The sequence below is a fragment of the Sycon ciliatum genome, chromosome 1 (assembly GCF_964019385.1).
Source record: "Sycon ciliatum chromosome 1, ocSycCili1.1, whole genome shotgun sequence".
NCBI classification, from domain to species: domain Eukaryota; kingdom Metazoa; phylum Porifera; class Calcarea; order Leucosolenida; family Sycettidae; genus Sycon; species Sycon ciliatum.
In genome coordinates, this window is record NC_088643.1 from 19,200,397 (window position 1) to 19,217,619 (window position 17,223).

At 46.8% G+C, this 17,223-nt stretch overlaps 1 protein-coding gene across 1 annotated transcript; it reads right to left on the minus strand.

The window, feature by feature from the left end:
* Nucleotides 1-1,138: 1,138 nt before the first annotated feature.
* Nucleotides 1,139-15,836, minus strand: LOC135820102 (piezo-type mechanosensitive ion channel component 1-like; the record flags this gene model as incomplete). Its single annotated transcript, XM_065333435.1, is given in 10 exon segments — nucleotides 1,139-2,313; nucleotides 3,276-3,449; nucleotides 3,451-3,492; nucleotides 4,097-4,174; nucleotides 5,849-5,962; nucleotides 8,181-8,368; nucleotides 13,001-13,072; nucleotides 13,920-14,105; nucleotides 14,879-15,026; nucleotides 15,634-15,836. Coding segments are annotated over 10 exon segments (1,479 nt in total), but the record flags the coding sequence as incomplete, so codon positions are not given.
* Nucleotides 15,837-17,223: the final 1,387 nt, after the last annotated feature.

A 17,223-nucleotide genomic window follows, 5' to 3' on the forward strand; every position in this document is an offset into this window, starting at 1 on the left:
GGCAGCGGGGAAATGGGTCAAATATGGTTATAAGTGTGTACGTACGAACTACTGCATGCAAGGCTAGGGGTAGGGGATAATGGGTCAAATATGGTTATGAAGTGTGTACAAACTACTGCATGCAGGGCCAGGGGTAGGGGGTAATGGAATGCGTATGAACTACAGCATGCAGGGGTAGGGGGTAATGGAATGTGTACGAACTACTGCATGCAAGGGTAGGGGGTAATGGAGTGCGTATGAATTATGCCGGGGTCGGGATCCAAATGTGGGATGCGTATAACACCTGTTTGACCTTTTTTGGGTGCAGTCCTGTCACCATGGTCACTCGAGTTAAACTCGAGTTGAACCTTGGTGTGAAAGTTGTCGCCTGCTGGCGTGGTGACCAGGTGATTTGGGCACCCAGGAGCACGTGACCACTTGTTCAACCATGTTCGATTGGGAATAAAGGAGGAACGCTGCATCGCAGCCTTTTCGGACCAAAACCAGTCGACTCAGCGTCCAAAAGACTACAACATATGGGCCAATCGCGGTCATCCGTGCTTTTATAAGAACGAAATGGCGCTTTTAGTGACATTTTGCATACAAATCCCCATCTCGTAGGGCGCAGTCACCCAGTTTCGGTGGAAGTGCGCGAGTTCGATTGGGATTCAAGTAGGAAGGGAGCGTCTCAGCTTCCTCGGACCACGACCATTCGACTCAGCACCCCGAAGACTACAACTGGTGAAATTTTAATTTTTGCCTTAACTTCCCCTTTAACATTACCTGTCACAAGCTACATAATGCTACTGTTCGCTGTGACTTGTTGCTGTTTCAAGTTTACGTTACGAATTTTGCTATACCGGTCACCGGCACTCCCTAAACATTTTGGTTATACACTGTACATGTACATGTATATTGATGTTTGGGATATTCCTAATTTAGTGACGACTTTCCACTGATGAGTGTCACGCGAAAACGTTTTGGAAATTAGTACATTTATCTTTTACTTGTACATGGTTGTGCCGGCACAATTTGTTTTATTCATTGCCATCTTACGCCTACTGTCTCCTCCAGGAGTGTTAAAAAAAAAGTAATTTCATTGTGTTTGTTTTGCCTGCAAAAGAGGCTAATGCCATGCATGCTTGTACTGGTACTCATGTCTGGTGAAACATTGTTATTTAGAAAAAGAAGAGCACGACTTGGGTACAGAACGTGTACATTGAAAAAACCAATCAACAGGCAGCTGGATCCACTAGTGGTGGAGTGAATTGTCATAAAAATCGGAGTGATGAAATCTCATGAGCTTGCCAATGAGCCAAGTGTAAGAATACGACAATTTTAAGACAACTACTACTATGCAGTGTAAAATTTAATTTTTGAAAGGATTGGGAAAACTACGAATTCAAAGGATCAGTTTGAATACGCAGTGTAAGCAGAACCTTTGATATGAACGGCATACATGATGTACAACAACTAAAACAGACCTCAGGACACTGTGGGGAATGGCTAGTTTTGTGTTGGGCACGTAAAAAACAGCTGTTAAAAAGACGCAGGCGCCGCAAACCTACATGTATGTTAGGTCCGGTAGCAACCGATACCATGGATACCCGATACCATGGATACCGAAACACAAAACAACAGAACACTAAGTCGTGTTGTGCCTCTTGAAGTAAAACGATTCGAAAGGTCCAAAAAAATCTCATAGAAAAATAGCCAACTCAACATTGCCGTCACATTACGCAAATGGCTGGCAAAGGGACACAGAAGACAACAAGGGACAGTTAAGTCTGAGATGAATCCCTAGAAGTGCTGAAATTGCCATGAGAGATGGGGCGTCCACAGAAAGTGAAGACATTTCACGGAAAGTAGAGATTTCACGGAAAGTAGAGATTTCATGGGAAAGTAGAGATTTCATGGGGAAAGTAGACATTTCACAGGAACTAGAGATATATTTCGTAGCAGGATCCAGCAGGAGATGATCGTTGTGTGCGGCATAAGATACTGAGTGTAGGCTGGTGGTCTCAGGCGCCAACAGCAGTTCTCAGAATGCGAACGACGGCTTACTCTGTCTTCACCTTCCCGGCAATGGGCTTCTCCCGTGTGAGACGGATCATTTCCGTCGAATTGCGGTAGATGAGGAACAGCTGGCCAACAAGGCGCTCCTCCAAGCCATAGCGTCCACTTTCACGCACCAAGTAAATGTCTTTGACAAGGCCGTGAATGGCGTCCGGATTTGGCAGGTCGTCGAAGGGAATGCGATGCGAGATGTTCTTGAAGAACAGTCGCAGGAACTGGCCGACAACCAGCACTAGAGAGATGTAGAGACCAATGATCCTGTAACCACACAACAACATCAAGAGTGGGGCTGAGTGAGTAGGCGATCAAGTGGAGGGGGTGAGCGATCAGGTGAACAGGTGTGCAAGAGAGTGAATGAGTGAGAGAGTGAGTGAATGAGTGAGTGAGTGAGTGAGTGAGAGTGACAGAGAGTGATGGAGAGAGAGAGAGAGAGAGAGAGAGAGAGAGAGAGAGAGAGAGAGAGAGAGAGAGAGAGAGAGAGAGAGAGAGAGAGTGTGTGTGATGGAGAGAGAGAGAGAGAGAGAGAGAGAGAGAGAGTGATGGAGAGAGAGTGAACGAGAGGGAGAGAGAGAGAGAGAGAGAGAGAGAGAGAGAGAGAGAGAGAGAGAGAGAGAGAGAGAGAGAGAGAGAGAGAGAGAGAGAGAGAGAGGGAGAGAGAGGAGGAGGAGAGAGAGAGAGTAAGTTACATTTATAAAGACAGGTAAGTCTAACAAATGAGGACTGAGACCTCTACAACAGGGTTTTTACGCCTGAAAGCAGGTGCATGATTTAACAAGCAGGTTGTCAGTCTAGATTTTATGCGCAGATGGAGAAAAAATGAGAGAGAGAGAGAGAGAGAGAGAGAGAGAGAGAGAGAGAGAGAGAGACGGAGAGAGAGAGAGAGAGAGAGAGAGAGACGGAGAGAGAGAGACGGAGAGAGAGACGGAGAGAGAGACGGAGAGAGAGAGAGAGAGAGAGAGAGAGAGAGAGAGAGAGAGAGAGAGATAGATAGAGAAAGAGAGAGAGAGAGCTAAGGAAAGAGAGCTACGGAGTGAGAGAGCAGACAAATGAGGAAGTGACCAAGTGATCACATGACCACGTGACCATGTGAGGGGTGGGGTTCATTTGTTCTTGAGGGAGTAAACAATCGAGCGAGTACAGCGGCCCCAAATGCAGAAAATACAGTAACACCGAGGTAGCACAACATGAAAACTCCAGCACACTGCAACACAGCCACTCACCCTTGCCCGGCTAATATGGAGAACTGAGGCGCAGCGATCTTCGGACTGAATATGATCATCTCCACACTGTTAGTGGCGTTCACACCACCGCCGCTACCGCTACCAGGGTTAGTGATGACGTGCTTTCCTTCGCTGTAGAGTGACCACCAGCGCTGCGGCGCGTCCGACCCCGGTGGGTACGTGCTCAGTGCTAGCTGTATACTCACCGGGTGATCCCCTGTGTGCACACAGACAGTGTAGGTGACAATGCAACAATAAGACTATGCAAGAGGTACACAAAAGGAAGTAAAATAGGGCTGCTTCGCTGTTACTCAGAGTTTCATGGCAAAAAACAATCATCAGACAACAATAAGAATACGTGGATTACGGAAGAGCCCATTCATCCAAGATAGTAAATTTGTGACCGAATTGAGGCTCAAAATCCCACTTTAAATTTCGAAAATCTGAGATTTGGACCTGCTCCTCCATACATTTTGCCATGGGTTACCACTCTTGATTTTTGAAAAACCTGGCCGAATGTTTAACTCCCTATACTGGGACTTTCCGGCCTCAAATGTGGCAAGGAAGCACGGGTCACACAATGCAGAACGTACGGTATTATCACGACGTCTATCACAATACTTGCGAGATATTATTATTATTTTAAATTTAAAAAAAAAACTGCCGTGTTCAGGTTCGCTCGTGCCGGATAGATTCCAGTAAGGGGATGATGATTAGATGATGTTGAGCTACGTGATAAAAAAAATTAAAAAAAGAACTTGAGAGATAGCAAAAAAAAGGAGACAATACACAGTGTCGTGTGTCCCGGCCGGTGAACTCACGATTCAGGGCAGACATGGCCTTCGCGACGCCGGTTCGATGGAGCGTTGATGAACGTGGGGAAGATGTTTTTAAACGTACTGCGAGAGCATACATATGTACAGACACACGCCAGCACATACGTACACGTACCAACATACGTACACCCACCAACATACGTACACCCACCAACATACGTACACGCACCAACATACGTACACGCACAAACATACGTACACGCACCAACATACGTACACGCACACACAAAGCATCGGTGTCTACAAACATGTAGATATCATGACTTTACGCCAGTATTCAAAAGTGCGAGGGATTGAAAATGGGAAAAGGTCTGAAGAAAAAATTGACTCTCACCACCTCAAGAGGGACCTTTGCTAACGGCTAGCGATGCTCTAGCCACCGAGCTATGGTGTTGCGCGGTCATCCCAGCAGAGACCGTTCAACACTTTCTTCAGACTTCGAAATTCACGCTCCCTGTGAAAGTAAACAAGCTTGTGAGACGCTACACCCACAGTATCTCAACACGTCAGGCGTAAACTAGCAATGGCATAGGTCAAAGAAGTTATTTACCTTTTTAAAATATGCACTTTGGAATTGCATGCCAATCAACATGCTCATACTCCTCACTGTATACTCAAGCGCCACGCTCCGTACCGCAAAGCTAGCAGATTGTCCCTTCGGTATCATTGCCCTCGGTAATTGCCATGTTCAAGGTGTGTGTGTGTGTGTATATATGTATGTGTGCATACCGTATTTCCACAAATAGTAGGCCGGTCTTCTATTTTTCAACCTCGTCCTAACCCGGCCTTATAATCGAGGACGGTCTTGTATTCGAGGACGGTCTTTTATTCTTTCAACCCAGTTTGACCCCCGGTCTTCTATTTCTCGCAACACAGTTTTACCCCCGTTCTTCCATTTTCTTCCTACACAGTTTGAGCACGGTCTTCTATTTTTTCCCACAGTTTGAGCACAGTCTTCTATTTTTAACACAAGAACAAAGACTCATTTAGTAGCCCCGGTCTTCTAATCGGAGACGGTCTTTTATTTTTTCGATCGCCCCCTGCCCCGGCCTTGTATACGAGGAAGGCGTTGTATACGAGGACGGCCTTTTATTTGCGGAAATACGGTATGTGTGTGTGTGTGTCGTATGTCTGTATGTGTGCGCATGTGTGCCATATGGTGCAGTGGTATGTGCAGCGATTTCCAATCGATAGGTTGCGGGTTCGATTCCCGACGATTATGGTCACACACGTCTTTCTTCTCTTTCTCAGACTCTTCTGACTTTTCTTTCATTCTCCTGGGTGGTTACCAACAGCCAGTGTATGCCGGAGTATGTGGTGTGGTGTGTGTGTAGAAAAAGAAAAAAAAGAAAAAAGAAAAAATGGAAAAATGAAAAATAGGGATTCACTGGCCAGAAAAAGTCACTTCAAACAGCTGTGTGGTGGATACCAGGCTAAAAATAGTGGCGGTCAATTCATCAGCCTTGCAAGCTGTTGAATGGTGTAATTCCAGCACAAGTTGCTATGTCTAACATAGCTGTTCGCTATCATCGCTCCCGCGATGGGCATGTCTGAGGTCTGAGGTGTGCGTGCGTGTGTGCACATGTGTGCGTATGTGTGTGTGTGTCGTATGTCTGTATGTGTGCGCATGTGTGGGTGTGCGTGTGCGCATGTGTGCGTATGTGCATGTGTGCATGTGTGTGTGCTTGTGTATGTGCATGCGTATGTGCACACAGCACATCAGTATGTAGATCTTACACATTCTGCGCATCTCCTGTGAGGATTGCCAGCAGCTGTGCACGCTCATCATCGGTTACAAACTTGCTGGTGGAGCCAGACACGGCATCGGACGCAAGACCAGTTGCCGATCGCCTGCACAGACACACACAGAGACAGACGGACCGTCAGATATACTAGCATACACAGATGAAAATATGTACTCAAAGTACATATTCATCATATGCACATTGATGGGATTGCTAACTGTGATTTTCGGGAAAAAACGCGACAAGACTTTGGTGTGAATGAAAAGTTGAAATTATTGCACGAAAAGCTGGGGGTGCAAAATTCGAAAGCGGAAAGAACAGGAGAAAGGAAACTGCACTGGTGGGTCCAATCGGGGCCTGTGTAAAGAAAACAACTATTTCATTAGTGTTGAAACGAGCATATCTATAACAAACGAGCGAACAGTTCCACTAACGAGCAAGCTATCGAGCTAGCTAACGAGTTTCATTGATGTGACAAAATATGATTTAAATTTTTTTTCCAAGTTCGATTTGTTTTCAATTCAGCTGGTTCAAATTATCACCGCCGCATTTGGGGTTGCTGCTGCCTCCCTTTGGACTGCTGTTTGGCGTCGAGATGTCTTTTCAGCGCCGTCGTTGAGCAGCCTTTATAAGAATAGACCGTTTGCAAAGATTGCAAGCAGCCCTGTTCTTCGCTGCATCGTGGGAGAAAACTTCCAAACGACTGAGCATAACTTTCACTCGAATGGAGAGTTGACAGAAGCATGCCCTGCGACAGGTCAGCAGATGCGGAACAAGACATCAGTGGAGTCCATCAAAGCTGCAAAGACAACTGAAACAACTCGGTGTTGTGCATTCATACAGTCAATGTAACTGCGAGTGATTTCACTGGACTCTCAATCGACCAGGGAGTCATAGAATATTTTACGACTCCCCGGTCGATATGTACTGCCATGTGTACGGAGTACGGTGTTCTTGAGTGCAAACGAGCTGGCCGAACAAACGAGCCGAGTTTCTGGCGAGCGAGCTAACGAGTACCCGGTGAGATCGTTTCAACACTATATTTCATTGCATCTATAGAAAAGAAAAGGACCAAGGAACTACAAGTTACTCTATAATGTCCACTAACACCAGTAGTTACTAAACAATCAGCTCATGCGATAACATTGCACGGCTCTGACTGACAGTACTGACTGACGGTACTGACGGTACTGACTGACGGTACTGACTGACGGTACTGACTGACGGTACTGACTGACGGTACTGACTGACGGTACTGACTGACGGTACTGACTGACGGTACTGACTGACGGTACTGACTGACGGTACTGACTGACGGTACTGACTGACGGTACTGACTGACGGTACTGACTGACGATACTGACTGACGGTACTGACTGACGGTACTGACTGACGGTACTGACTGACGGTACTGACTGACGGTACTGACTGACGGTACTGACTGACGGTACTGACTGACGGTACTGACTGACGGTACTGACTGACGGTACTGACTAACTGTGTTAGTGAACATTATAGTGTAACTTTTAGTTCATTGGTCCTTTTTCTTTTCTATAAATTTATCCTTAGCTCTCCATCCGAGTCCATTCATTGCATCTCCTAAGATAAGGGTCCCTCGAGTCCAACACGGTGTCTTCGCAGCATTCGTCACTTGTAGTGTTCAGCAACGTTTTTGGGCCTGGCCCATCATCTGGTCCATCATCAGTGTAAGAAAAAAATGATGCAAACATAGAATGAACTTAGAAAAGGTTATCTCCTAAGATGTGAATTACAGTAAAACCTGTGACTAACGACCACTCCTGGGGGCCAGAGAAAGCGGTCTTTAGTGGCAGGTGGTCCTTAGTTGGAGGTTTGCACCACACAACCCTATATGAATGTGAGACCGTCCGTCCGTGCCTGGCAAAGTGGTCTGTGGTACCAGGCCGGTCGCTAGTGACGGTGGTCTTTAGTGACATGTTTTACTGTAAAGGGGCTAGGACACAAGGTTCAGATGAATGGAGTGTCGATACAGGTTGGGCTGTCTTGCACCGAGGGCCGGCTAAAGCGGTGAACACAACGACGACGGCACTACAGTGCGTTTCAAAAAGTATAGACCGCTGGTTTCAAAAAACTGTTAGGCCAGCATCTGTACCACATCAAATCTGTGAATCCTTTGTGCATAAAACGTCCGAAGTTGGGCGCTTGTTATCAATCGCCTAGAAATTTATATGAGAAAATTTGGGAGAACTGCCTGAACAATATCCCGAAGAAATTTCCTCAAAAGTTCAAAATAAATTTGAATATTCGAAAATGTCTAGAGGTACCGCACTGCTGTAATAGCTCACCGCTTGAACGACCAGTGGAAATAGATGGGTAGAAAGGACTTGCTCCCGGACAGCTCCGTCTTGAGCGCCTCCAGAGCCGGAGGGCTGATAGCCCATAGCGAGCCGGAGCGCGACGGGATGAGAAAGTGAGACACGTCCGTGTATGTGTACGTGGAGATCTCGTTCAGCGCCGCTTGCGACCGGTTGGCCTGCCGGTCACCGGGGGAAAGGAAAGCAACGCATAGAACATGACACAACACTGATGCACTGGGTGAAGACACATGTTTGTACAGCGTCAGACACTAGCTGGCGTTTCGCACGAGTTGTGTGGGGCGTTGAGTAGTGCGAGTGAAAGGCATAATACGAGCTCGTATCTAAGTCAAGTTTCACATTCTCTTGCTGTAACTAACACATTGCAAGCATCTTGAACAGTGGAAGATGACATACTCATCCATCTTCGGTTAAAGGGGAAGTTAAGGCAAAAATTAAAATTTCACCAGTGGTAGTCTTCGGGGTGCTGAGTCGACTGGTCTTGGTCCGAGAAAGCTGAGACGCTCCCTTCCTACTTGAATCCCAATCGAACTCGCGCACTTCCACCGAAACTGGGTGACTGCGCCCTACTAGATGGGGATTTGTATGCAAAATGTCACTAAAAGCGCCATTTCGTTCTTATAAAAGCACGGATGACCGCGATTGGCCCATATGTTGTAGTCTTTCGGACGCTGAGTCGACTGGTTTTGGCCCGAAAAGGCTGCGATGCAGCGTTCTTCCTTCATTCCCAATCGAACATGGTTGAACAAGCGGTCATGTGCTCCTGCGTACGCCAGTCACCTGGTCAACGTGCCTGCAGGGTACAGCTTACTAGCCTGTTTGACCTTTTTTGGGTGCAGTCCTGTCACTCGAGTTGAACATTGGTGTGAAAGTTGTCGCCTGCTGGCGTGGTGACCAGGTGATTTGGGCACCCAGGAGCACGTGACCGCTTGTTCAACCATGTTCGATTGGGAATAAAGGAGGAACGCTGCATCGCAGCCTTTTCTGACCAAAACCAGTCGACTCAGCGTCCAAAAGACTACAACATATGGGCCAATCGCGGTCATCCGTGCTTTTATAAGAACGAAATGGCGCTTTTAGTGACATTTTGCATACAAATCCCCATCTAGTAGGGCGCAGTCACCCAGTTTCGGTGGAAGTGCGCGAGTTCAATTGGGATTCAAGTAGGAAGGGAGCGTCTCAGCTTTCTCGGACCAAGACCAGTCGACTCAGCACCCCGAAGACTACAACTGGTGAAATTTTAATTTTTGCCTTAACTTCCCCTTTAAAAACTTTTAAACAGTGTAGGCACAAATCAGTGTGCATGCTGTACAGCGGGACTCATCTAGTACGTAATCTGGTAAGATATAAAGTCAACTTTGCGTATAACGACACTCAGCGGGGCATCAGAAAAGTGTCCTTATTCGCGAAGCGTCCTTATACCCGAAGTCTCATTATATGTATACAGGTAGAATGGACTTTGCTCTGGGCATGGAAATTCTTTCGTTATTTGCGAATTGTCGTTATATCCGCAGTCGTTATTAGCCAAGTGGACTGTAGACAAAGTGTCTGAAGACCTTGCTGCAAATAGTGCTCAACACCCTAACAAGGGAAGAGCGCACTACACAAGGCAGAACAACAGAGACCAAAAGCTTTCTCGTTACGTAACGAGAAAGCTATTTGGTCTCTCTTGTTCTGCCTTGTGTAATATGATAAGATATCAAATTATTGCTTAGTTTTGACGCCACTCGCCTATTTACACATGTTTCAAGACAGCCTCTCGAATGCTTCTTGTTTGACCTTACATTGTTTGTTTATTTGATTATTTCCCTCTGAGTCAAGTTGGTGCGAACGCACACGTGGAGATGCTCCAGTCTATAGCTATGCTATTTTCCGTGGTTGGATTCACCCTCCCTTTCTTGTATTGGCTATGTATTATTATGTGCCATGAAGTGGAGACGATAAATAAATAAATAAATGCCGTAGTCCATTCCGCTGTTCCGAGTGTCCATGCTGTCGTCCTACTGACGCTGATAATTCTCTCCTTCTGCTTCCTCGTGTTCTGCTTTGCTTCTCCATATCTCTTCTCTTCTGCTTCCTCGCGTTCTGCTTTGCTTCTCCGTCTCTCTTCTCTTCTGCTTGCTCGTGTTCTGCTTTGCTTCTCCATATCTCTTCTATTCTGCTTCCTCGCGTTCTGCTTTGCGTCTCCGTCTCTCTTCTCTTCTGTTTCCGCTTCAAACCTGTACTTCCTCCGCGTCATCGAAATTGTCGCAGTTTGACTAGTGATTTGTCACTTGTTACTGACAACTCCATAAGCTAAGCCATTCAAAACTTATTACACAGTATGATAGTCTGAAGACTAGAGTAACGTTCCAGGACAGTTGGACTGAGAGTTTTCATGCAGAGATGAAGTCCTCGTCGTCGCTGATGTCAATGGACGCAAAAATATCGTTCCGAAATATTTCAAGGAAGGTTGAAAGTTGGTCGCGCCTCATCTCAAACGCTTTGACTTTCTCCACAGGACAAGAGCTGCTATGCTTGTCGTCTGCTAGCTCTGGATGATTTCTAATTCACCACCAACGAAGCCTAGTAAGAATACACGATCGTTGCGAGGTCGGTTGATTATCGTCGGCGGAATCACCTCGATCTTGAAATGAACTTTTTTTAGCCGTGGCATGCCGATTTATTTTAGCTGTGTGGTCACAGCTCATGCAGGTAAGTGTACTATCACGTTCAGTTTGCCCTGTTTTTGAGCATCACTGGTATACCATGGTACGGCACCTGCGCGTGCATCACTAGCACTACGTGTAGAGTCTACACGGCTCTTGCAGGTACAATCATGTACTGAGTGTCTCAGCCAGAGCGACAAATTTTATCGCTGTTGCAGGCATTTAGTTTGCTGACGCCTCGATGTTTCTCCATGCGCTGCCACTTGTTCCACGAAGTCATTCTCACCCCAGCTAAGGTAAAACAGTGATGAGGCTTGAGTGAATGGCCATAAGCACGAGAAATGTGCAGGCTGCAACGCCTGACTGATCTCAGCGAGTCGAAATTACCATCGCAGCGACATCAGCGAAGAAATTGCGTCTAGTTCAAAAATTCCAGCTTCCAATAACAAAAAATAGAACTTTGCTGTCACCCTATACTGATGACTAACGCCTATGTCCGATTCCTTGCCTCTGGTACGAGTGCTGGTGAGTAAATACCCCGTTTTATATCAAAAGTCAAACTGCGACAATTTCGATGACGCGGAGGAAGTAGTTGTTTGAGCTGCTCTCATGACTATTTGTGTTTTTTGAAAATCTTTCGTACCCGCGATCATGCGCTTCTACAACTGCGCTGTGCAGTATGTGCTATGGCTAGGGCTGTGTTTACATGAGAATTTTCAACCCGGGTCGAGTTCAGCCCGGGTTCAAAGTCTGTACGATGGAAAAAAAATAGGTGGGTGTTTATATGAAGACAGTTGACCCGGGATACTGATATACCGCCAAAAGTCCACTTCTAGGGTCCTGTATGGTCACGTGGATGCCTTCGCGTGAAATCTGACCGTGCAAACCTGGCGTGAGATACGCACAGAAGTACGGTGGTACGATTTCTCAATTTCACCCCCCCCCCACCCCCCTACCCCAGGGGAGGGTTAAAATCAACCCGGGTCAAGTGCAATGCGTCATGCGCGCCAGTCAATCTGTGTTCATGGCGGGTTGAAACTCGATCCGGGTCGAACTCAACCGGGGGTTGAAACGCCTGGTGTAAACACAGCCTATGGGTATGAGTCATGCTTGCACTATGATTCCTTTCGTATCACGTGTATGTGTATGTGTATGTGTATGTGTAGGCGCAAGGATGCTGTGGCTTTGCAGGCCCTTTTTGCTCCCTTGTGACGGGAATGGTCTTAGAGACTGCTTCTCCCATTCCCGTTGGCTTTCCATTCTCATTTTGTCATAATTATTTACACTCTTTCTGCATGCTCTGTATGGTGATCCCCAAATTAATTATTGTTCATGTTCATGTATCACGAACAGCTAGTACTCTATACACTATCCACGTTTACAAACACACTTCATTTGACATCTAACTACTCATCCTTAATCTACCTCTCACACCGTACTGGAAATATACAAAATTTCGGCACTTCACGATTTTTGACATTTCGGCGGCGATTTATTTTCGGCGTGAGGTAGAGGGCATGGTATCGTGCGACAGATGCTGTGAAAAATGTCATCGGCGTTTTAATTTAGGCGTTTTGGGTCGGTGCCGAATATAGCCGAAATTAAATAGCTGCCGAAAATTTGTATATTTACAGTATATTTACAGAGTACAGTAAAACCTGGTTTAAGCGACCACCCGACGGTGCAAGCAAAAGCGTTCGTTCAAGCCAGGCGGTCTTCAGAACCAGGTCACACAGTGTCTGTGTAGAACTGTCGGTGCATGGAGAGACGGTTGTTAAGAGCAGGTGGTCGCTAAACCCAAAGGTTTACTGTACTGTAAAACTGGGAATTTTCGGTTGTGTAATATTTTCGGTATTTTCCAAAATCAAAGGTTTGGTAGCGCAAAAATTCGGTAAACCAGTTTTCCAGATCCAAAAATGCGTTTTGCACACTGTGTGGCATGGCTTGGTTGAATTTTGGACGTGTTTTATTTAAGGGAAAGATTACCTGTACCGAAGTTACCGAACATAAAACTCCACCGAAATTTTCCGGTTTTACAGTAATACCTACAGCACTGACTAGCCATGAAAGCCTAACAGTTTTCTAGACTTGGACATGAGGCAGATTCTTGCCAGTATCAAGGGTAGCACTCATAAACCTCACCTTGACTTGAACGTAGTCACTTTGTGTGATATTCTTCACAAAGTCCTCTTCACCAGTGAAGCGAAACATCGGCTGGTGGGCACATGGGCATGTACACACACACACACACACACACACACACACGCACGCACACACGTGCACACGCACACACACACACACAAAGATACACAGTCAAGACGTGTAAACCCTGACAACAATCACGACTGGGATGGAACTAGCTTCAAACAAACACGCAGCTAACAGTCTAACGCGGTAGCTTGACTTTCTGCACAGTGACACTGGCCCGTCAAATCCAACCACTAGCTTGAGAACTACGCCAATAGCGGGCACGGTGGACGCGCCTGTCCTGAGCTAAGATACACGACTACAGGGCGATAAGCACTGCATACTTGATGGCGGTGTGGAGAGTGTTCCAGCCGTCACACTCCATTGGTCAGCACAGTGCAACACTACTGTTGTCGAAGCTGCCGTTCCCCAAAGAGCCACTGCTAGAGGCTCCTTGAGCAGTGCTTTAATTATACCCCCCCCCCCCCCCAACAGTACTCTGAAGGAAATCCGATCAAGCGAGTGAATGCCACGCCGGGCGCTGCTGCGCAGCCCCAGACCTGCGAACACAGGGACGGTGAACTGGTGCGTGCAGGGCGCAAACTTGATTCACGAGATTGGATTTCATTATTTGATCAGCACCGTAGTTCTGTTGAGTGTCCTTAGTAGCGAGATAATGGTAGCAACTCCGGCGATGATTTCATAGGAAAAGTGGTTGTCCCTCCACCACCGTCAAGTGTCAAGTCGGAGGAGGGTGTGGGCTCCGGTGCGGGGAGCAAACACTTTCCCTATCCTTAGTAAAGTACTCAAATTAACCACCTAACCAACCAGCCAACACCAGAGCCATCAGCTGTATCCACATTTCGTCTCTCACCTCATAGCCAGCCAGCTGCACTGACAGCGTTCCCGAGTACGGCTGATTGGGCAGACTGGTAGAGTTGACCAAGGAGATAATAATAAGGGGCAGCCACAAGACAAGAATCAGCGCCGCTACTCCAAAACCACCCGTCACTATCTTTACGCCCACACCGATGATCTTGCCCAGCTTACGCGGAGTTCTCTGCGCGGAAAACAACAAACACGATTACGGACACACGCACGTACACACACACACACCCAGCACGCATGCTTGCATCCCCCCCCCCCCCCCCCACACTCAAACACACAAACCGCACATGCACGCACACAGAAAGACAGAAAGACACACAAACATACAACGGTAAATGCCCGAGGGGTGTGCAATGCAAGACGTGGCAGGGCTACAGGACACTCAGCATACCACATAATTATGTATTTTACGAGTTGGGTCTGTGAAGAATAGTAAAAAAAACCCGAAGAGCAGACAAAATAAAACACATAAAAGACATGTCATGTGATTAAAGCGGAGTGAAATAAGAATGAGGTGAGCTAATGTCATGAACCTGCACTCTACTGTACTGTAGGTCGCATCCTCCGGCGTTTTGCAAAACTTGGGGGAAACTCACAGGCTTGGGCAGAAATACGTATGTTCACACACGTGTCCTCTCTCCATGCAAACACGACACGTACACACGTACACACACCAACATACATACATGTACACACACACACACACACACACACAATACACAAACGCACACACACACACACACACACACACACCAATACACAAACACACACACACACACACACACACACACACAAACACACACACACATACACGCACCTACCTCCCCCCCCCCCCCCCTCACACCCACCCAAACACACACACACACACACACACACACACACACACACACACACACACACACACACACACACACACCCAGCATAACAGCTACAGACACAACTCACCCTTTCGTCATCCTTGAAGCACTGAATAACGTAGATATTGGCCCGTATGTCCTCCACCTTGAACCAGTACATGATGGAGAGGACGGTATTTGTACACGCCCAGTCTAGCAGTGTGCGAATCTCCAGCAGAAATGGTATCGCCTGGATTCTGTACAAGCAAGAATACAAACACACGCATGCACACACAAGAACACACAAACACACACACACACACACGCGTGCACGCGCACATATCCATGTACCGTAAAGTACCGCCAGAGCGCCCCGCCATCTCGTCCTTTCGTGGTCGTATTGTGGAGTTGGTCTCCTGTCTGTAGGTCATACGATACGAACTTTGTACACATATTCCACGTTCTGCATACAATCCGTACCTTCAAGTGAACACGGGCTCCACACAAAACCTGCTTAGTGTGACCTTAGTACACTAAAGTTCACACAAGGTACAAACTTTGTTGCACTCTGCCATACGATTTTTCCTTTTCCTGGCTGTAAAATCAGGGTGGGGCGCTCTCGCGAGACGGGGCGCTCTGGCGGTACTTTACGGTAATTACGCTACGCGCCGTGGAGACAAGAAATGATTGCGCAACAGCAAAAGAGAAAATATCAGAATTCAACAGCCCACACATGTTGTGCGCGCACTCATGTGCATGCACAGACAGACAGACATACATACAGACAGACAGACAGAAAGACAGACAGACAAACAGAGAGACAGACAGGCACGCACGCACGCACGCACGCACACACACACTTACCCTAAAAACAAGACGGCGGAAATAACACTGGACTCCTTGGTGAGGAAGTTCCCAAGAATACGCGTTGGATAACCAGCAGCTATTTGCCGTGATGAAAAGGCAAAGTACACGCACTTGAAGAAGTACCATGCTTGCACAACAGGATTGTCATGGAATGGTCTGGCCAGAACGAGGCAGGGCAAAGTGGTAATGAACACAGCACAAATTACATTATTTTATAAAAATGATTTAAGAAAATGTTTTAGAATTGCAATCAACAGAACGAGCTGAACCGACATTTCACAAAGGCTTTATCGTATTAAAAAAAAAACCCGAGTGGATACAACAACAAAAAAACGTTATACGCGACACTACGGCAGTAGAAACGTTTCTTCAGCACAGAATTCAGTTTTCTGAGTCACAGTATCTTTGACCGGGCCCCTATGGTGGGCCTCATTGACTCGTCCTATCACTTAAACACTTACGTCACATGGCGTCAACGAATACATTGACACGGAACAATGCAACGCGATGTTGCGGGTGAACTACTTTGGGCGACATTTTGCCTAGAGCATTTCGCCTCACACATCAGCCGCGCTATTGTTCTTCACGTATCATGAAACCTACTTCATTACCCATATGGATATCATCAGTGCATGGTCACCTCATTGGCCTCATACATAGCATGCTTTCTTTTACTTTAGTCGTATCTGGTGAGGTAAATTGCTGTAAAGTGAGAAACTTTCGCAAGAGATTAAATTTCGCTATTTTTGCGACCAATCTCACATTCGCGAATATACCGTATATTCTCTATTATAAGCGCAGGTCTCCATCACTAGCGCAGTCTCTAATACTAGCGCACTCTGAGTGCCTATTGAAAATTTATTAGCGCAGTCTCTATCATAAGCGCAGCGCTTGTACTGGAGTGGGTTTCGGACCATGCGCAGCCATGCTGACGTCACGAAACTGCACGCGCGTACGCAGCGCATCTACTTCACTGTACGACGAGTGTGTACAGTGTTCAAATGCGTTCAAATTGATCTCATTTGCAGGAACAGAGTACAGGTCAGTACATGAACCGTTCAAGGACTCTTGATAAAAGAAGGAACTACCGGGTAACTGAAGTTTGTTGGATCGTCGTTTCCTTACCTTTCAGTTTGACTTGTGCGTAGCCACGAAGTGTGTTAGTGAGAATGGATGAACAAGCTGCTTCCTCTGTGAAGACTAGAAAGAGAAACTCTGTGCCGGTGAAAAGGAAATTAGAAGCTGTGAAGTTTGCGGAGCAAGTGTCGAATTCAGCGGCAGCGAAAAGGTTCGGTGTGAATAGAAAGCAGATACAAGAATGGCGAAAGGCGAAGGCGAAACTCGAATCAGCTGCGAAATCTGGCAGCAGTAAACGAGTACATGGTGGTGGCCGGACACTTCGATTCAAGATGGTGAATGATCGCGTTCGGGATTGGGTTCACGAAAAGCATGAACAGCGTCAGTTTGTTTCTCGACGCCTCATTCGACTCCAAGCAAAGAAAATAGCGAAGGACTTACCAGACTGTGGAGATTTCCGAGCTAGTATTGGGTGGCTGGAAAAGTTTCTGCGTCGTCATAAGCTGACTC